At 42.1% G+C, this 22280-nt stretch overlaps 1 protein-coding gene across 2 annotated transcripts; it reads right to left on the bottom strand.

Annotated features, from left to right (window-relative positions):
- Positions 1-12: 12 nt before the first annotated feature.
- On the bottom strand, positions 13-21061 carry grm1b (glutamate receptor, metabotropic 1b). 2 transcript variants are annotated; one of them, XM_076749224.1, is made up of 9 exons: positions 20844-21061; positions 19150-19981; positions 16651-16900; positions 11848-12083; positions 8228-8474; positions 7057-7225; positions 6206-6332; positions 3440-4367; positions 13-2366 (listed from the first exon to the last, which is right to left on the bottom strand). In XM_076749224.1, exons 1-9 carry the CDS (start codon positions 21003-21005, stop codon positions 2258-2260), a joined length of 3060 nt encoding a protein of 1019 aa, XP_076605339.1. In that variant the 5' UTR covers positions 21006-21061; the 3' UTR covers positions 13-2257. The 2 variants fall into 2 exon arrangements, with proteins under 2 accessions (XP_076605339.1, XP_076605338.1); XM_076749223.1 differs by having other exon boundaries at positions 13-2401; positions 20844-21060.
- Positions 21062-22280: the final 1219 nt, after the last annotated feature.

Raw genomic sequence — 22280 nt, 5'->3', positions numbered from 1 at the left:
GAGACAAAAGCATAGAAAATACTTAATTTACTCCAATCAAACAAGTGTCCTTTTCAATGCTCTACAGTAAATTTTGTTTAAAATGGCAGACTTAATTTATACTGTGTATATATCAGGCTGCAAATAGCTTCTTCAGAATATTATGAATTACAGTAACAATAGCACTTCATCACATTATATGGTTTTGATAGGCTCTTAAAGTCTTAATATTTAGGAAACTGATTGGTGTACACAACCAATCACACAATAGAAGCATACACAGCTAATAAGGTATTTCTAATACTGTAATGCATATAGATATCATCTGAATACCAAAATATGATACACAATTCATACATTCACAAAACATATGTATGTCATTTATCTTATACATAAATCCATGAAATCAGATGTCTAATTATAAAAGATACAAATTCGAAACGAGTTTTCACTTTCAGAAATGAGAGAAACGTACAAAATAAAGAAATCTTGATGAAAATGTGGCACTTGAACTTGTCCTCTGCTACATTCGTGACACAGTCAGTGCATTTGCCTGGCAGTGTACTGCATCGATCAAAAATTCACAGATAATTGATTTTTTTTTTTCCCAACGAGAATTCATGTTAACATTAAATTTCAACAAACAATGGTCATTTTTACTCTGCTCTCCCAACTTAAAGCAAAAGTTCAACATTTTTGGAAACGCGTTTATTTGTTGTCTCACCAAAGGTTAGCGAAGAGGACTAATTCCACTTACATGTCTGTTCACTGAATATGACACTACTGCCAGTAGATGCTTAGCTTAGCTTAGCATAAAGACCGGAAACCAGCACCTCTAAACCTTCCAGGGGTGCTGGTAAGTTATATCTTTTGTTCAGTCTTTACAAAAAAGTGCAAAGATGACAGTTTACTGTGTAGATCATCACCTTTGGATCGAGCCAGGCCACCTGCTCCCTGCTTCCAGTCTATATGCCAAGCTAAGCTAACGGCTGCTAGCTTTAGCTTTATATTTAGCAGACAGGACTTGGAGTGCAATCAATCTTCTCATCAAACTCTTTTTCTATTCTTCAAACCTTTCCTTCATTTCCTGATAAAGCACAAAACACACAATGTGTACATAAAACATATTTTCTGAAAATACCATTGACAAATTGGATTGTGTCGCATTACATACAAACTACATTTACCATTAAGTTGTCCTGTTTAAAATCAGCAAACTCATCTGCTTGTTGTCGCCTATGATTATCAAATAAATCTATTTATATTCATAAACGTACATACATAGATAATCTTAGTTGTTCGTCTCATAAGCACAAAGCTATTTTATCCTAAAAGCTTATGTTGGCATATAAATATATGTTTGTAAGAGGCAAAGTCTGTCACTATGGTAGACAACATCTAAAAGAATTTTAAAACGTGGCGCCTTGTTGTTCACCCTTATCATGTAAAAGCTACCAGTTATAGAGTGACAAATGACTTGTTAGACCACAGGATGACTTTTTCCCTATATCATCATATACAGCACAAGTCATATGAACTTTAAAATATAGTACAAGTGGTAATATTGAGTGTGCGCCCTCACAGAGTCGAGGAGCTTTGCTTGAAGTCTCTGAGGATGACAGAGGCATATGTCACATTTGGAGGGCTGCACAGAATTGATTCAGACACCGGCGAATTGGGAAAGGGGCTCGCTGGAGGACCAGCGCAATCTCGAAAAGGGGAAGGAGGCATCAGAGCCAGAGAGTCCTCCATGGCTGCTTTGACTTCAACCAAGTCCTCCTCGTCATGAATCTGGGCGTTGTTGTACATGTAGCCGTGAAGAAGGCCAAACTGCTCATTCTCCATCTCCTCCTCCTCTAAAGGGGAGGTGGGCTCCTCATCGAATGGGTCGAGGTGCATAGGCAGGACCGGGTCCTGCTGGATGAGGTGGGCCTGGTGGTATACTGGCATGCCGCCGCTCACGGCCTCAGGCATGCTAATCATATCATTGAGCTCAGGGTTGTCACTGATGAATTTACGATTTACCACCATCTCCCCCTGCAGGTGGTCCATGATGACGTGTTGGGGGATAATGCTATTTGCTTGCATATGCTCTGGGGTATAGAGCTCCTCGTCCATGTCTTTTATCAGCCCACAGGCAGGAATTTGCCCGTGGGCCATCATGGGAGGAGTGGTGGGGGGATTGTACCTGACAGGGTCACTCTCATCCTCCTCAGCCACATTGTACAGGGTCTTAGTGCTGAGGTCTGAGAATTCCAGAGCTCTGTTTTGGTAGGTATTAGTTAAGGGTTTGATGACAGCCATCTGATTGGAACCTGCTTCCTGTCTCTTCACATGCACTGACAGTCTGTGCCACATGTGATCCCCTTTTGGAGGATGTCTTGCACCTGGTTCAGACCATGACACAGACTTTCCATTAGAACTATGAACAAAATAAAGACGGCTGTTACTTCACAGGAACCCAGAAAGGTGGAGACAAAAACAGCATCTCTGGTTCATGTATGAATTATTTTCACTGAGCTAAAAAAAAAAAAAATCTAACTGAAGAATATGTTATTTTGAATGTACTGCTCCAGGGTATCTGCAGGTCTTGAAAAATCTTAAAAAAACATGCATTCAGTTTCCACAAAACAGACTTCAGAAGGTTTTGAAAAGACTTAAACTCAGTTCACAGAAGTCTTAAATGTTTTTCTCTCGCCTGCCTGGTTGTAATGTTAGTTCAAAGATATTTTTGCATCCGCTTGCAGGCTGTTGGGAGACATTACACACTTCTAAACTAAAGCTGGGTTTGCTTTAGCAGTGGATCGTGCACACAGGACGCTGTTCAGTCCTTTCCTGTGGCATCAGAATCATCAGATCTATTATAGCTACTAAGAAGCTCATCGACCCAAAATGGGCAAGTGCTGATTTTGGCGAAGACTTAAATTAGCTTAAATTAATTAATAATATTTCATTTTTTTAATCCATCCATCCATTTTAGCTCAGGTCACATCCTTTCAATTAATTTTATCATTGGGAATTATTGTTATATACTCCTGGAATGTGCTAAAAAAGTCCATGTAATTATAAATAGTTCTGGGCCATGTTGTCCCTGCTGGGTTTCCATCATACTTTCATATTGTGGCTGGTGTGACTCTGCAAAACAGGCATTGAATTTAAGGTTTACAGGTTACATCTGATTTGGTGAATCCTGCAGAAACCCTGGTTATTCTGCATTTTGTGATCCCACTTGTCATCCCTTAGCACACAGAGATGCTTGTTTTAATTGTACCATCAGGTCAAAGGTTAAGATGACTGTGTGATTTGAGCACTGACCTATATCCGTCACACTTTACAACAGGTGTCCCTATGAAAGTGAATACAGTAAGACATCAGGTCCCTTTGAGAGGGAATTACAGTAAAACCAGCATCCCTGAGGTGCCTCAGGAGCAGGACTCACAGACTCAATTAATGAACCTACCTGCCGTTTCCAGTGTTCTTCTTCCTCTTGAACATGTTGAGCAGGCTGTTGCTTCGGCAGGCAATTTTTCCATCGCCGACGTGCATGCGCACAGCGTCAGAGGTGGTGAACGCGCTGCGCACGTTTCGCTCTGGTTTGGCGATGATGATGTACATCTTTGGTGTGAACATACAGCCCAAGGCTACAGTCACACTGAGGCTTACGGAGAAGGACGTGGTGATGATCTTGTAGTTGCTGCCAAAGTAGATTGGCACAAACGCCAGCCAGATGATGCATGTGGTGTACATGGTGAAGGCGATGTATTTGGCTTCGTTGAAATTTGCAGGAACGTTGCGGGTCTTAAAAGCATAATAAGTGCAGCTCATGATAAGTAAGCCGTTGTAGCCCAGAGGGGCCACAACGCCTACATTGCTGGTGTTGCAGATGAGGAAGACTTCTCTGATGCTGGGGTAGGATTTGATGGGTTCAGGGGGCTCCATGATGATGAGGGTAATCTCCAAGGTGAGCTGGACACTGATCAGGATGAAGGCAATGACCACTTGAGCCCAGGCACTCATGAACCTTGGTTTCCTGGTGCAAATCTTCTTCTTGCTGCCTGCCAAAATACGAGCAATGCGGTTGGTTTTGGTTACCAGGGCAGAGTAGCACATGGCAGCCGAGAGTCCGACAAGGAGCCTCTGAAGGTAGCAGGAGGCCACAGTGGGACGGGCGATGAGGGTGAACGGACACAGATAGCCCAGGAAGATCCCTGCGAGGATGATGTAGCAGAGCTCCCGGCTGGAGGATTTGACCACAGGCGTGTCACGATATAAGACAAAGACGAAGGTAACGAATGACGTGACCAGGATGCCCAGGCAGGAGAAAACCACCTGGATAATGGACTCGGGATTGCTCCACTCCAGGTAGCGCAGGGGGATTGGCTCGCAGCCTGAAAAGGATAAAAACATGACAATATAAAGACACATTCACAAAATATTAAAAGCAACTCATGAAATTTTTAGCATTTCAGCATCAGTTTTTTTTCAGTTATCAATAGAAAAATAGCCCAGATAAAAGCTATTTTTGACAAGAATTAAAAGGAAAATTTCAGATATTGAAGGCTTTATTGTATTGACACATTCAAAATTAATCAAATACATTTTAGCCCAAGAAAATACAGTAAGTCTCAAAGTAGGTTTTTAGCTCAACTATAAATAAACCCCTTTCTAGTCAGCCATGGCCGGGCTGGGCTGCAGCCAGCGGAGGAGGGGGCCAATGCACCCAGACAAAGTAAATCACTGCGTTTTTCATGGATCCAAATAAAATGTCCTTTCTTCTTCACGGCGAGAAGCCCTTTGAATATCTAATTTATGGTGTTTTATTTATTTATTGTCTAATGGCAGGAAGGTTAGGGTTAGAAAACTGCACAAAAACAATTTTTATGTCGTCCCTGCACTCCGTATTTTCTCGCGTCTGCGTGCGCCTAATGGTCTTGTGTTTAAAAAAAAAAAAAGAAAACGAAACAGCATGGAGGCAGGATGATCCTATTAAGAAAGTGTCTTGTCTTTGAACAGCACAGAAGGCCTTTGAAAGTGGGCCAGAAGAGCGGTAAGTGAAGTAGGGCTGCCGTCGGATAAAATGGTGAAGATGATGAATGGCTCTCAGGTGTCATGGGAAAGCAATGAAAATAGGACGGAGCAGGTTTATGAAATAGCACTGCAGAAACCTTAGCAGGACAAACTGTACAGAGGACTTGTGGGTGGAGGAAGAGAGCAAAAGCTTGTAGGAACTTAACTTTCTACAGAGCCTCTAATAAGACTAAAGAATCGCCTCTTGCCTCTGAAAGCATCAATCATGTAATGGGAACTCAGCCTGTGGCCACTGAAGTTCAATTCATCCAAATCTAAATGTAAAAATTGTTGAATCGCAAAATCTTCTGGTCTAATCACATGAGGCTTGTCTTGAGTTAACTTGGCGGATAAATTTAAACTTGGTTGATTTAAAGCAAGTTGCACGTTTTGGGAAATAACTGAATTCACCTTCTGGCTGAGCATTAGGTGAAGACTGCAACCACTCCCATATCTGCAACCATAGCATGCAGCCGATTAGCTTAGCTTAGCATAAAGAAGGGAAGCATGCATAAACAGCAAGCCTGGCTCTGCCTTTCAGCACCTCTACTAATCAATGTGTTATATCTCATGTGTTTGATCCTTACAAAAAGCATCAACTTGTGATTTTATAGAGGAGTTACGTGCTGAAGTATTTCTTGGCCGGGGCCAAAGACTTCTTGAACTCTTGAAAACTTGGTATTTCGGCCAGATGGGTGTGGTTTTGCAAGATGTAGCAGCGCATGTTTCGGCCAGCTCGGTGATTGTAATGCACCTTTGCAAGAATGCAGAACAAAAATCCCATCATATCCCAAAGGTCAGTCTATTTTAGCACTGTTTAGTTCTGCATATCTTCCATTTTAACGTTATTATGGTCAATTTGAGAATGTATCAACAGTCATTAACAGTAGCACATGAAGCAAAAATCTAAGTGTATAAAAACCCACATATACACTTACACTTACCCCTGTTTGCAGTCTCTATGCTAAGCTAAGCTAACTGGCTGCTGGCTGCAGCCTTATATCCAACAGACAGATTCAAAGGTGGAATCAGTCTTTTAATCTAACTATCGGGGAAAAAGGGACATAAGCTTTTTTTCCATAATATGAACAAAGGAAAAGCAGTTAAGTCCTCTGCAGAGTTCCAAGCAGATAAGAGGAGAGTAAATAAATAAGCCTACCTTCCAGTTCTTTGTCAGGCCACCAGCCCAGCTCACAGGCTTTACACGTGAACTCATCCTGGACGTACTCGTTGTCCTTACAGGCGGTGCAGATCCAGCAGCAGCTCACTTCTCCCTTCCTGATCACCTGGTCAACCAAACATGTAGAGAAATGTAAGAATGCTGTCCCGCAAGTACCGATCTCTACCCTGAGTTTGTTTCCATGCTATTCGTGTCCCTTTTTTTTCATGTAAAACTAAAGACAGAAAGGTGAGCTAAATGGACAAAATGATAGAAAATACATCTGCTGCCTGAGGGTAAGTTAGCCTCAGTAGTTAATGTTATGCAGGAGAAGGTGAGTACTTCTAAAAGAAGCCGTAGCAAGTGAAATATTTTATACCATTTTATACAGATGTTATTTATGTTTCATTGCTATAGTGGTGTAGCTCCGTTCCTGGTGGACGAGGGTATGAAAGAGGGACACTTAAACCCTTAATTAATGGGTAATTAATATGTATAATTGCAAACTCGATGGCTTTTAGTTTAATGGATTTCCAACATTTATAACTCAATCAAGCTAAATATCAGCCAACGTGTTTTTTCCTGACCTGACAACTCAAAATGTGTTCTTATTAACTGACCTATAAAGCATTAGATGAGTGAATATCTTATTCAATATTAGTGGCGCCATTAATATACTGGAATGAAACCAAGCTAAGCAGGAAGGAAGAGAATTGTAGTCATAATGTTTAGAGAACAGTCAATCCAACGCGAAGACTGAACTACAAAACTCCAACTCAGAGGTTCAGAGGCAACGTGTAGCCTCAGTAAGTCCTCAGCAGGATGACGTTATCTCAAGATGTGTCCCTTACCTTGATCTCTCCTTTGGAGCAGGGCTCACTGCAGACAGAGCGGACCATGTCGCTGCGGTTCATCTGAATCATTTCTTCATCCAGGCTGAGAATGCCCTCGTGCCAGGAGCCGATGTTGATGTAGTCGTAAACACTCGGCTCCACATGCTGGAAGTTCATAATCTCGTACCTGAGAGCAGATAGACAGCCGTGAGTTAGAGGAGGACGTGAATCTTCAAGGTCTCACCAATGCTGAATCCATTCTTTAAGGGGAAATAATAAAGAGTTTTACCGCCTCTTGGCACAGAAACTGAATATTTTATCAGCTGTCGGGTTCTTGATCAATTTCAGTGACTGTGGGATTTTTTTGCCAGGTGCTGATGTGTCTGGCCTTCATCTCTCTTCTTCTCTGGTTTGCAAGACACTCCCAGCCCAACCCCACCTGACGATGTAACTTTACTTTCTCTTTGATGAAAGTACTTGAAACTACTATTGTCCTTAGCTAAAGACTATGGACCCCTTTCCATTGGGAACCAGTGGACTAAACTACTGAACTGTTTATAGAGTGGTTAAGTCCATCTCCATCTGGAGCAGCTGCAACTGTGAAGTGCTGCTGATGCATTAATACATCTGTATTAACGATCTGATTAATATATGTAATAATGCTACTTTTTACTGCAGACCATGTACTTTTATTTTTGATACTTTAAGTACATTTTACAACCGATACTTCTGTATCTGTACTTTACTTTAGTGGGAATAGGAATACATGATTTTTCCTTACATCAGAGTATTTTTTACATTGTTTTAAGATAAGATAATATAAGATAAAACTTTACTGATCCCACGCTGGGAAAATTTAGTTGTTACACACAGCAAGACTCAAAAGGAGACAAAGAAAAAGAACAAACACAATAAAAAGGATACAAAATAAAATCAACAATATTATTATATATTACAATATTATTATATATAAAAGATTGTAAAAGTAATATTGGTTAAGTCTCACAATGGACTTTCACATAATAAAATACTGTAAATAATGTTTTTGTACTGTTGCACAGTAAAAATACATAAGCAAGCACGCTGCTTTAATCACCGCAGTTAGAATAAAAACACCTGTGGTAAACAGAAGACTTTGAAGAATTACTGCACAGTATTTCAAGAAGAGCATAAAAGAAGCGTGTTTTACCTCCCGGGTGAGTCGCCGTTCTCGTCAAACCATATGTCCTCTCCGGAAACACCCGTGAAGGTCGTCTTGAGAAGAAAGTCCAGCAAGTGGCTGCCATCGATGGGCTTCATGTTGTCACAGAGCCCCACGTGAGCAGGGCAGAGGTGGGTGTGCATGTCATGCAGCCCGTGGGCCATGGCGTAGATGGCGTTGATGACGAAGCCCATCTTGCTGTCTTGAACGTAGTTGTCCTCCAGACTTTCATAACCTGCCCACACATGAGAGAAGGGTAAGCTTTCATGTCCAAGACAGCGTCTTTCTTTAAAGGAAAAGCCTTACGGGAGGAGCTTCATTGCTGCAAGCCGTAGCGTGTTATGCGTTATGCTGTGAAAATCATTTCTAAGTCCCAGGTGTACTGAACAGGTGTGTGTAGCATGATGTAACATATTACAAAGGAGTGATAGGGTGCTCGCAGAGGCATTCTTGTGATTATTCTCTGAATGCAGCAGCATGCCTCTTTGCCTCTGTGGGAGACTGCTCTAAAAGAACTGGAAGCCTCAGAAAATGGCTTCAAAGAAACCTTGTTACCATGGCAAGACTATCCATTTCTGCATTCATGAGTCAGGATTCAATTAGAGTTGGTCTAAAGTACTGTGAGTGAGAGATTGTGTCTCCTCGAGCAGAAAAATGAACCAGCCGTTCTCACGTATGTTTGGATCTGTTGTCTTCTGCAGGCATTGCTTTTCCTCAGACAAACACGACGATGAGACAGAAATGATCAATGTGTGAATGCAAACAGTGTGTGCTGTTCAAACACACCCTATCAGTTCAGTGTAATGCAAGCTGGAAGCAGAGGAAGCAGGTTTTTTTAGTTGCTTTGTGTCAAAGTAAGACGTCAACTTAGTGTTATTACAAAGAGCTACACCATGCATTCACTGCGTGGAGTTAAAACAGGGGAGCAGGTACGCGTGTGTGGCAGCTCCTGGAGTTGAAGACGATGGTTTTGTTACAGCTTCCCTCGCTGAAAAGCATCTTTTGCCAGAGCACAGATGACAGAAGACAACAAGCATCTAAATCCTTCTTTCTACTGACTAATCGTACTCAAATTGTTGCATCCGCTCTAGCTGGGGGTCCCTGAAATCATCACATTCGCTTTAAAAAGCATGCAGTGAACATTCAGAGCAACAATTTCACATCAATGCTAGTAAATAAATAGAGCCCATGGATTGTATTCTGAAGCATCGTCTTTTATTAATAATAGGCCTGAAAATTATGTGATGCACTGCTTCACCTTATCTGTCACCTGAATCTGTTCCAAATTCTCTCTTTCATATGTTGTGCAAAGGAGGTGCGATGTAGCAGCTGATAATTTAACATCTGATGGGATAATCATACAGCTAACCTCATGTAACTGAATTTTCCTCCAGAGGGGAAAATATAATACTACCAAAGGTTATTTATATAATAGTTTAAAATATTTAATTGATCACAAAACAATACTATAATATGACAGTGATTTGTTATTAATTTAAACGATTTAAAAAGTGATGGAAATTAATTATGCAGCTGCCCTGATTAAGTTGAATTACTCTCTGTTTCCACTTCTAGAAGTTATTAGAGGATAATCATTTATAACAGTGATAAACTGTCAAGTCTCTTTGCAGTTCAGATTTAATTTCCAAGCAATAAGGTAGAATTCATGCTGTCAGTGTTGCTGTTATGTGTAGTGTGTGTGTGTGTGTGTGTGTGTGTGTGTGTGTGTGTGTGTGTATTTGATTTAATGTTTTGACAAACTGCCGGATGGACAAAAGACAATTTTCCCCCTATTTGGACAATGAAGTTTTATTCTATTGTAATGGGCGTCTGGTGTGTGTTAAAATAACCTGTGCAGGCTACGTAGAGATGTTCACCCGTGTTCTAGTTACATAACTCGTCATTTACATCTTTAGTTGCTGCATTTGGTCTTTTCCCTAAACAGTGTGTGAGATCCACCCGACAGCTTTCAACTGTCTGGTGCATGAGGCTGATGAGCTTCACGGCTATCATCCACTGCTGGTGTGTTTCTTCCCGCCACCCAATGGTGGTTAAAAAGGACTGCTGGGAAACTGACTGCCTGCGCAAACAAACACATAAACAGTCAATTCAGTCGGGTAGCAGCTGGGTGAGCGTCCGATGGGAACTGCTGGCGATGACCTAGTTTAACAGCTCCTTGGCTTTGACGCTCGCTGAGCTGTGTGAGCTTCAGTCATGATGAAATGATGTCGTGATGTCAGCATGCAAGCAGAGGCTCTACTGCTGCACGTCGGGATTAGTCGGCTGCATGACAACTGAACCTCTTCTGTCCAAATAGGAATAAACCTGCATCACAATGCTTCTGACAAATACCTGTTATCTGCTGCAATATGGCTTCACTAATTTCTGTGGCTACATGCAGGTTAAGCTGGATCAGCCAGTTACCATCTCACTCAAATGTTATTGGGCTGTTTTATACGACTGTCTTAAGGCCACAAAAGCTGTGAGAGCAAGTCAGGATCAATTGTTGGGCTCTCACTGCAGTGAAAGAAAAAAAAAAAAAACACATAAAAAACATCCCAATAGCTTGATATATTAGAGGTTAACTGAGATTAATGGTAGAAAAAGTCAAGAAACAAAGTTATTAAACGATCGCATCATGTGATAAAACCTTAATATCAGTCAACCTCTATGTATATTCCCAAAGTGAGGAGCGTTAGGTTCCATTCAGGGGGATTCACTCACCGTCTTGGAGTTCTACACCAATAAAAAAAATACATGAAAATATAAATTATAAAATAAAAACAACAGGGGTGACAGGACAGCAAACAATATCTTTACTTACAAGGCAAAAATAAATACTCTAACAACTGCTATTAAGATGTGATGCTTCGTAGGAATGAGTAAAAGCTTGAGGTATGGGCATAATAAAGGAGAGAGGCTCTATTCTTGTAAATAATGTGCAAACGCTGCAAAGGAAAAAATGATTAAAACAACGGCAGGCGCTGAAAAAACAAATTCAACTTGAAGAACCTTGAAGGCGGCTGTCAACTGAAAAGTGTAACAATGGTTTTGTTTTGTGCTGCATGCATTACTTTATATTTACGTTCATCAATGCCATTCATTTGAAAGAATATTTTAATGATTTTTAGGAATACAGGACGTCGGGTTGTCATAGATTAAGATTGAAAACGTAAATATATATTCTGAAAACATATCCTTGAAAGAAAAATGTATGAGCGGTATGTAAAATCATGTCTTGGAAACATGCTTGTTGAGCAGTGTTTCGAGAAACCAAGAACTTAAACTAATGCATTTACTTTGTTCCTTTGCAAAAGAAAAGGAGTCAATTTACCTAGATCATCATCCTCTGTAAAGCCACGTGTCACAGGAATGAACAATATGAAACAAACGTTATTGGATTGACTCTGAGAGGATTCTACCCTCTGGCAGTCTAATTCATAATTAAAGAACGTGCTCCAGTTTATGGGGCCTTTTGGCATCGTCCTCTGGGCACTGCACACATCAGAACAGTTAGAAACGACAAGCTGATGTGCACGCTGGCGGAAAAACGTGAACCAGAAAAGCTGCAGGAAACATCATAATTGCCTGATGAATCGTTTAGCTACCTGAGCAGTTTCGTGCATAATTCAGGTTCTCTTGCGGGTGTCCGGGAAGGCGGCACTGAAACCGGTACTGCCAGAACTCGGGGAACCACGGGTTGCGGGTGTTGGTGCTGAGCCGCAGCTTCAGGAAGTAGTCGTCAAAGGAGGAGACCTCCTCAGACTGCAGCTTCACAGTGATGCCGCCCACAGCCTCCTGCTCGTATCCCTCCACCACCTCGACTCGGTCTGCCCAGCCGTCGCTGCAGAGAGGAGCACACTGCAAAATCTAGAACCAGCACCACTTCGTACCTTACATGCTCTCACTTTACAGTCAAGCTGCAGAGCTAAACATGTGTTTTTACCTCTTTCCTGAAGGAATCCTCAAAGGCTTCTCTAACCGTCTGATGAATAAATATCCCGTCTGCACCGAGAAACCACACCTTTGGACCCTGTGTTTCAAGTTGTGACTCCTATGTCCTCATTCAAACAATAATAGTAGCCCGAGGTGGTAAATTTAAGGTGTGTCACACCAGACACTGTCCACTGAGGAGACTCATGACTTTCTCACAGCAGGGAAAATTCTACAACGTTGGAAAACGAGCTCCAGCACAACACTGACCAAAGGATTTTTACACTTCACCTTAAAAGAATCAGGTTTGCTTTGAAGGACAAACTTGAGGATCTTTGGAAAACTTCTCTCTCACTGTTTTTCTAGAAGAGTCTGTGTCGACTCGAGTGATCACTGTTCATCAGCCAGCTCTCAGACGATCAGTGCAGAGTGGCCACTGGAGGGCTGTGGGGTACTTCTTTTTTCTTGATTTACTTCATTAGCTTTGATTATTTTGTCCTGTTTTCTCTTGTCCTGGCTTTAGTGTGAAGCATGAAGCACATAGATGTATAACAGCAGCTCCTCAGCACAAATATATGAAGTGTATGATGAAGGAAGAATATATATGAATATGTGTGTGTGATGTTCTTGCTCAATTTATATGAATTTATCAGTTTATATTAGTTGTAATTGTCTATATTGGTCTTGTGTCAGATGTCATGTCTCAGGGAAACACGTTAAAAATTAGAGTCAGATGAGTCTTTGAAGATTCTGAATACTGAGGTGAGCCGTGTTAAACAACCTTCTGGGTTTTCCAGAGATCGGTGGGTATTTATTTCTCAGAAAAACATTTGTTCAGCTCTGTGACTGAAATGTAATGCTGAGACGTGAGAGGCACAAACCGGCATCTTGCGACTGAAGGATTACATGCTCATGTATTGGCTGAGAGCAAGATTTTGGCTTAACAAGGATTTTCAAAAACCAGTTACAGACAGTTAAAATAGTATCGAACTGCAGAGTTGTCGAACAGCTGTCTAAAGTCAAATAACATGAAATCCCTCTGCTGAAAACAAACTGGAAAAAGCGTGTGGCAGGTAACAAACAGCGCCTGGCAAGAGGAAAACTGTTGCTTTACTGCCGTGTTTGAAGCTGCATGCAGCCTCACTAACGAGCCTCAGACTGAATCCTGCAGAAACCTTCTGCCTTTTGTCGCCCTGACATTGTTTCCCTTTCAGCCGTCCTGCTGAGGGGCGTGGAGTGCTCACTGTACTTGCCGAAAGAAGGAAAAAAAATGAGTCTCCACAACACAATCACAAGTCCGGTGAGAATTCACAGATTGGTACTGTAACAGTACAATCTGCCCTGGAGAGAAAAGAGCCCCACACACACACACACACACACACTCACGCTCAGGCTCTTTTGTATCTCTGCTGGTCAGAGTTTGTATTTATAATTTACATCCTCGGCTATCTGAAAGTCTATTCTGCACCAAATCCTCTGGCACAAAAGATTGCGCTGATGAGACAAGATGCTTTTGTTTGACACTTCAGTGTTGTACTCAGAAAAAAAAAAAAAAACCTCCCTGCATTTGAGTTGTACATGCTGCTTGAGTATTTTTAAAGCAGCATTAGGCAGCAAATCCGTGATGCATACATGTGAAGCTGCATGGGTGAGAAATGAAGGAGGAGAACATGGGATGCGGAGAGGCCTTAAATAGCATCGTTCCAAGGATGCAACAACACATTGAAAGTCATAAGATGTTTTCTTTTAGCCATGAAACATTGCTTATGACTAGATTTAATGTTTATTTGTACAGGGACAAGACAGCATGACGCTAAGCTAACGTTAAGGTTAAGCTAACGTTAGACTTGGTTTGAATCGATTATGCATCTCAATGAGAAGATCATTAATGTGTAAGACGATCAGGGGACTGATTCTGGTCCAGTTAAACTATGCAGACATGTTACCAGCTAACGCACCTGTGAGCTCATGAAAACATGGGTCCAGGTGTAACGTTACTCCTCTCATGACATGCCATTGAAGCCCTTTCTCTCCTGTTTTAATTTCCTGTGTCTTGAGGCTTTCTTGACCTGAGCTATGATCTGATCGCTTCATTCTCACCTCAGTATCTTGCTTGAAACCTTGAGAACACCGCGTTAAGACGCTATAGAGACTCTCCTAAAACAGTCGATGCAAAGTGATGCTGTTCAAATGCCGCCTAACAATGAGTCTTTGTGTTCAGAACAGGATCATTTTAATACTGAAATATTGTCCAAATTCACCCACAGGACAAAAATATACCAGCCTTCAAAAACCCACATTTGTCGAGAAACAGAGCCAGCAGCACGTTTGGCTTGGCTGGCACTTCAAGAATAGGCTGACAACGACTGTCCAGCGTGACAGTATCAACAGTACCTGGCCATCTGCTTCTCAGCATCACACTCCCCCCAGTCCAACACTCCAAGTGCCAAAAACCTACAGCTCTGACGTCAACACACGCACGCACTGTACGGATTTATAACACACATCGAACATCACATGTTCATGAATCATATGATACAGGAGAAGGAAGCACGAATGAAAGACATTATTATAAGTAACGAGCAGAAAGTATTTATGCAAATGTGTTTTTTGGGGAAATCGTTTTCAAAGCCAAACAGATTAGGAGTGTTTGTCAGGGATCATTAAATGGATGTTTTCTTTTATCCCAAGGGGAGCTTCACTTGATCATGTGAGTCGTCTGTTGTCGAGATGTGTGGGATCTGCGGTGTGAGAGCGGCCGTCTCTTTCATCCTCCACACAGCAGAGGACGGGTGGCCGATGACCAGCACCTCGGGCGCTTACGATTGGCCCATTGCACATTGCCTGCGTGTGTTCACTTACTGCATTGCTCTAAAAACATTTTCCTTTTTCAGTAGTCTCCTTGACCCAGAAAACACACACACACACACACACACACACACACACACACACGCACACACACCCTCCTTATCTTTCTGTGGAGACTTTAGCAGCAGTGCAAATTCAAGTGGAAGGGGTGATGGCAAGTTTAGGCTTTAAAAATGCCCTGTTTTGAATAAAGCGGCCGCACATTAATGAGGCGCTCTCGGTAAATTAACCATAGCGAGCTTTAATCGTAGCCTCGCTGCAACTGCAACTGCTCCTAACAGGACTTGAGGTGAGCCGAGACTCCGCAAAGAGGGAATGTCTGGTATAAGTGCTGATGAGAGCTTTGATGTTCACTACTCCACATTCCCCGGCTTATGCTGGAGGTGCTGTCCCATATTAGCCCATCCTGCCTGTGATCTGACAGGGAGAGGGAGAGCTCGCTGCGTGGATGCATTATTCATTACTGGGCCTGACTCAAAGCGGCTTCTGCTTTCAGAGGAACTCTAGTCCCAGAAGGAGAAAAGCAGATTTCGGTTCCATATGAACTCTGCGTATACCATCCATCCAGAGTGCAGCTGAATATCATAGCAGTGTATTATAACGTAATACAAAAAAAAATGTTTTCTGGAAGATTTCATCTTTTAATATGTTTACATTGTTATTATTAGTGTCATTGTTATTAATTATATTTTATCCTGACGTGCAAAGTACTTTAAATTGTCGCTTATTATATTTTTTCTGAATGTTGAGTCTAAACCTTAAAGCCATTATGGAGGAAAAGTCATTTAAGACCTCAGAAAATGAAAAATCACAACTCCACCTGCTGATGGAGCTCATGTGGTACAATTAAAAGCTCCAAATGGAGCTTGTGTTTGCTCAACTTTTATTTACATATCCAATCAAGAGTCCAATAAAACACAGAAGCAACCTGAAATTGATGTGGGAAAATAATCTCAAGCAAACCTCAAAATTGATTTTTCTGCTTCATTTGAACCTGTACACCATCCTGAGTCTAATTTAACATCTGCATTTGCCTCGCAGATGTTTCCTTCTTTCTGGATAATATCGACATCATGTACAGTTACACAATGGAAGCTCCAGAACAGCTACCAAACCTCTCCAAAGCCTTAATATGCGTATGTTGAATGTTAACGGTAAATTGAAAGAAAGCACTTTGAATCTCAACTATTAAGCCAACATGTATGAGAAGTCCTTAAAGTGCTCAGAAAAATGGAAACGTGAACATCTCCAGTAACGTCTGGGCAACATCTGTCTGCTGAGAAAGATTCATGGTGTGATTGAAAGCTCTGGAACGGCTACGAAAAGGACCTCAAAGATTACTGTGATTGAAATTTTGAGTGTAAACTACATTTAATTTAATCCATGTGACACAAATAGCTGAAAAAGTGCAAATCTGTACATTTGTCTCTTTTTCTTATTTCAACTTTCAGCTTGCCGGGTCATTACAGTTTGGAGAGTTTCTAAAAAGAACCAGGAGAAAGCGTCCTTTTCATCCGTCTTTGAAAACTTGTGTGTGTGTGTGTGTGTTTTTCATGCCAAACAACATCGGACCAACTAAAGCTCCTCTGGGAAAACAAACTCTAACAAACCTGCCAATTAGGAGGAACTCTCCGGCTACTCCGAGCCGCCTCATGGCCATCAGCAGCCCTCGGACCGTCATGCCTTCACAGAAGCAGACGACCACTCGAGCTTTGGGCAGACGCTCGCGCAGCTTCCTCAGCAGCCTGTCAAAGTGCTTCTCGCCGGCGTTGCTGTAGATCTTGTCAGAGTGGGCGATGCAGATGCCGTCCTGCGAGGCGAGCTCTTTGAACACCTCCATCCCGCTCTCCCCGTAGTTACCTGAGGAAGACAAGAGGAGCTGTCGGCCGAGTTTCATTCACAGGAGGAGCGCAAAGAGCCTCTGGGCTCTGATTCACGGCCTCACGCTGTGTGCAGGGGCTCAGATTGTTTAAATGTCGAACGTTGTGGTTTTTCTTTTTTAGTGAAACCATTGGGGGACCTTCCTTTAGCATTTACAGTAAGTGGCCCGTCCCGTCCCCTGGCTTCTTTTTATGGAATCAGGAGCAGTACAACTGGAGCAAGCAGGGTGAAGGTGACCTCAACAGCTGGATCTGAGGACGAGGGGAGCGCTCCTCGGTTCAGTGATAAACCCAAGAATTGATCTAACGGGCTTCAGTGTTTAGGCTGAAAGCTGTCTGCTTGTGAGACTTCCCAGTATGAATAGAGCTTATTCATTTTATTGCCAAATGATATACAGATCTTCATCTCAGCAAACAAAGAAGTCTTGCCAGGTTTTGATTGGATTTTTATCAGCTTATCGCAAACTTGTCTCAAACTCCCTCAGTGAGAATACAGATGAGATTGCAACAGCTGCTTTATGCATATCGCACTCTGCCAACACTGTGGGTGGAATCTTAATTATTATAATCTGTATTATAATTTATATGCTTTTACAGGCTTATAAAATGTGGTTATGTTGTGTAAGATCTTTCTTATGAGATTTGAGTGGAAAAAGTCAGCCTGGACAGATCATCACACTGATTCATTGTCTGTGTGCACAATGTAAGAAAATAGTGAAACATATCCATCACAACTTCCCTCAGATCTTCAAATTGTTTGATTTGTCTGACCAGCTGTCCAAAATCTAAAGATTTTTTGTCCACTATCATAATAAAAGAGAGAAAAAGCAGCAAATCCTCACTTTTGAGAAGCTGGAAACAGGGAGCGTTTGGCGTTTTTGGCTTGAGGAATGACTCAGACAGTCAATCAATGATCAAAATAGGTGAAAATTAATTTTCAGTCGACCGAGGATTGGATTAATCATTAGCTCTAATTGCAACAGCAGCTAATTCTTGCAGGAACAACTAATGAAGACTCCTGGTGGCAATACTCAGGAAGAAAAGAAAAGAAAAGAAAAGAAAAGAAAAGAAAAGAAAAGAAAAGAAAAGAAAAGAAAAGAAAAGAAAAGAAAAGGTGAAAGTCTGTAGGCTTGATGGGCTTTGACGCATAAAAAGCAGCCCCACACCAAAGAGCATGGAGGACGCCATTTTTTCTCTCCTCCTCTCAAAATGCCCTCTGTTTATACTAACATCACGCAGATGAAGCTCACAAAAGAGATCACAACTGTCTGCAGTCTAAATGCTGCCACCGAGCACAGCATTGATTCAGTCAGCACTAAGCTAGCTAACACTCATTCATTAAAGGGATATTCTGCTGATGTTACACATGAAGTTTGGTTAACTCGTCAAGAGGAGCCTGTGGAAACGTTTGTTCAAAGTCTGGAAAAACAACCCTGATGGTGATATCTTCAGGGGTTGTAGAGAAAGCTCTGGTACTGCTAGTTAGCAAGTCAATTAATGACAACAGCAACCCGAGCCCTGACAGCCATGCAGCACACGCTCCGTCCAGTTGAACGCAGTGACAGCGTCGTGTTGGGTATGTAGATGGCTAAAAAGTAAGTTAATTGACTGCTGATGTTGGGGTTAAGGGGTTAGTTTTTAGTTAGCCCATCACTGCCTGCTCTTACTTGGTGATTATGCCCATGCTGTTATCAGCTATGGCTAGAGAGCCTCATTAAGTTCATTAACTAAGTTAGATGCAAACTGCTGGACGAGAGCTTCCCTCACCCACTGAGAGTCAGTGTTGATTCCTTGATGAGTAATCAAGGTTTGGTATTTCTTGTTTAATTACATCAGTAATGTGTTTTATATACATATACATTTGGACGACTGTGTCTACGTTTGATGGCGGAACCCAAAGCCAGCCTCTGTGTCCTGACCCCATATCGGTGAAAACGACCTAATCCAGCTAAATCCTTCAATGAAATTTGTGCTCCGTCGAGCCCGATTCTTGGCTTCGGCTTGAGGCTTTGAATTTATAACAGAGAGCTGCATTACAGTGAGGCTCTGCTGAAAGAGGCTGTTGAGTTGCATCATGGGAGATGTGGGATCCAGTGCTTTATACCAGAGACTAAATGTTAGGATCCCTCTGCTTCAGTTCTGACATTTCTCTTCTTAATCTCTCGTCTGCCTGCTTTATATGAGTGCAATAAGTCAGTGAAGGAGCCCTTTTAGAGAAGTGTGTCTTACCCTCTGTGTGCACTGCAGACACATAGGTCCAGTTGTACCGTTTGACAATGTCCAAGAGGGCTCGAGCCTGAAGAGTGTCTGACGGCACAACCCTGAGGAAGTACTTGAATAATGTCTTGTCACTGAGGTCAATGCTGGTTGCAGAATAGGCAATCTGCGGGATGTTGAACAGCTGCAGGAGGTTTTGAACTTGAATTGCCACTGAGCTGGAGCCGGGCCCGATGACCCCTGCGATGGGCTTCTTGGTTGGCGGCGGCTGACTGGAAGGTTCCCCCTCGATGCACCACCTGGATCCGTCGCTGTCGTCCCGGATGGAGATGAGAGAGTCTCGTATGAACTCGATGCTCTGCTCCAGAGCCACCGAGGAGTGCCAGCAGGAGTCCCTGATCTCACAGCCCAGGGTGATGTTGGGCAACAGGTTTGGGTCCGAGTTAATCCGATCCAGGGCGTGGAACATGGCCTCCACTCTCTGGATGCCGTACTGCTCGCGGACTTCCCCGCATTTCCTGTCCGCCACCTTCTCAGCTGACGGTTGGTGGTGGACAGAGAAGAGGGCGCCGATTATAACATCCCCGTCCATCCGGGCCACCAGGCGAGAGGCAGAACTGGGCACCACTGACCTCTCATACTTGCCTTTCGACAACACAAATGCCTCAAACACTAAAACTGGCAGGTACAAAAGGCTTACGGCAGTCAGGTAAATCATATTCGACATTGTGCCACAGGTGCTGAGTGTAGAATCATGTCCGCTGGGCCATAATGGAGGTCCATCAATCCACTTTTGGATGAGATTGGGAATTAACGCAGTTTCTCCGTCAGTGTTGTTGTCACCCTGAACGAGAGACATGGAGCATCAATTCCTGTTTTTAACACATGCAACTAAAGCTGCAACGATGAGTCCATTAGGTGATCAACAAAAACATAATCTGCAGCTATTTTGACAAAAGAACAATCATTGTTTTTTAGCTTAAATACCAAACTCTGGTTACAGCTTGTATGCTTTGGATTCCTGGTTGGACAAAACAAGCAGATGGGATGGGCATTTTTTCACCATCCTCACATTTTACGGGCAGCACGATTAACTGAGAAATCACTCATTAGACTCATCCAGCTAAAAATGCTGCAGGACATAAAACCTCGCTCATCTTCCCTCACAAATCACGCGAAGGAGAGTGAAAACAGACATGAAAGTTCATGCAAAAAGGTAAAGTTAATGGAGTCCTGTTGCAATTAGGTGTACAGATGGACAACGGGTGTCAGCAGTGATCATATCAGACAAGCTTTAAGGTGACTAAATGCTTCATCTGAGAGCTGAAAAGTCTCTGTTCGAGGGAATCATTTGAGTTTCAGCACCATGGACAGCTGCCTCTGTTTTAGCTGATTTCAGGCTCATTTATTTCAACCTGCGACTCTTCCTTCAACTTTTACCCCGGAAAGCATCACGTAAAGACCCTGGGATCTAGTTGAATCCTCTTTTTTCTTTCCTTTCTTTCTTTTTTTTTTTTTCTTAGGCTGACTGGAGCTGCTCAGTCGCGGCTCTACGGCCGGTGTCATTCACAGGACAACATTTCCAACATCGTCACCTACATGCACATGCATCCCAGTTAAAGGGTGAAGCTCAGTTACTGGAGCAGACTGAACATTCGAGCATGTTACGGAGTCTGCGTCCGCAAAGCTGCCGTCACTTTACATACCTGCACCAGGCAATCCGGGACATAGCGGGTCTGTGTGTCTTCTGAAGCATCCAGACTGGACTCCAGCTCTTCTGCCGAGAAAACACTGAGCAGCTCTCTCTCTCTCTCTCTCTCTCTCTCTCTCTCTCTCTCTCTCTCTCTCTCTCTCTCTGCGCTGATCATGAGGTGCCCTCTTCTTCTCCTCTTCCTCACTGCATCTTGTAAGCGGGTCACACTCACTGCAGTGGCCCTGATTTGAAGCCACAATCCTTACACGTCAGGGGGGATGTTGCAGACGGTGTTTCACCGATGAATTGCATTTTTTTTTTTTTTTTTTTTTGAGGGAGTATTCAAGCACACATGAAGAAAAATGTACGCCTTTCAGGAAATATGGTAACCTTAAAAGCCAAGAAAACAGAACCAAATCTACGTGAAGTGGAAAGGTGTTTATTCTCCTGATGACAAGTGAGATGACACTGGTCAAACTTCACATAAAGTCCTGCTGCGTCGTGCCTGTCTGTGACAGATGTGATGCCCCTGCAATTCACTGCTGCAGCCGTAAAAAGATCGTACTCTGCTGCCACCCTGTGGCTCATACCCGGTACTGCGCCTGCGCCATCATATTTAAATAAAACTTTATTCAACAATTGAAAAATTCACTGTTGTTAGGTTATGTAGACAATCTATTCAAAGAAATGTCTAACGTGGTTGATATTATTATCATTATCTCAAATATCACAGTCATTCATGCAAATCGAAAAAGCAGAAACGCTTCTTAACTTTATAAATGAGTTTAAGAATCGTTTTCTTCTTTATTGACACTAGCTATTACACACCAGCCAATACAAAGACTGTCAGGTTGCGATATGTCTCAATTTCTTGTGCAAGGTTTTGTGGGTCATTCATTAATTCAAATGTTTTTGCCTCACCGTTGGTCATCTGTATGTTATGTTGAGTGGCTCTAAATCTGTAAATAATACACAATACAATGAGACGAAACTTGATCTATTATTATGTTATATTTAGCTTTAATGGCAGTAATGCTCGCAAAGTAACTGCTGAAGACATATTTTACATTACATTAAAAAAAAGACTTTAAAATTAAAACTAATTTTAAAAACTAATTAAAAAAGAACACAGATAATAAGAAATGCACAGATGAAGATATGTACTTTAAGTAATTCATTTGTCTTCAGTTTTTGTAATGAAGTAAATGTAATAAATTATATCTATTTGTAATTATTTAAGAGAAAATTGTTTACAGCTCATTAGGAAGAAACAACAAAAATGTGAAGATTTAATCAAATGTGCAGAAAGAAGCTAAACAGAATGTACACAGAAAAATTAGACATCAAATTCTAATATTTTTACTGTCCATTTTCACTCGTAGTTACTCATTTTGACAAATAAAACCAAATGTAGTGAGTAACTTTTTCAGCTGCGGTTGAAGCGCGCGCT

The sequence above is a fragment of the Chaetodon auriga genome, chromosome 14 (assembly GCF_051107435.1).
Source record: "Chaetodon auriga isolate fChaAug3 chromosome 14, fChaAug3.hap1, whole genome shotgun sequence".
Lineage (NCBI taxonomy): Eukaryota > Metazoa > Chordata > Actinopteri > Chaetodontiformes > Chaetodontidae > Chaetodon > Chaetodon auriga.
This window is presented reverse-complemented; position numbering and strand designations above follow the sequence as displayed.

Coding starts and splice junctions, on each gene's coding strand:
- grm1b (XM_076749223.1), bottom strand. CDS start 21,005: ATGATCAGCGCAGAGAGAGAGAGAGAGAGAGAGAGAGAGAGAGAGAGA. Junction 16,901..19,149: donor GTCTGCAGTGCACACAGAGG/GTAAGACACACT, acceptor TGTCTTCCTCAG/GTAACTACGGGGAGAGCGGG. Junction 7,226..8,227: donor AACGGCGACTCACCCGGGAG/GTAAAACACGCT, acceptor ATCTGCTCTCAG/GTACGAGATTATGAACTTCC.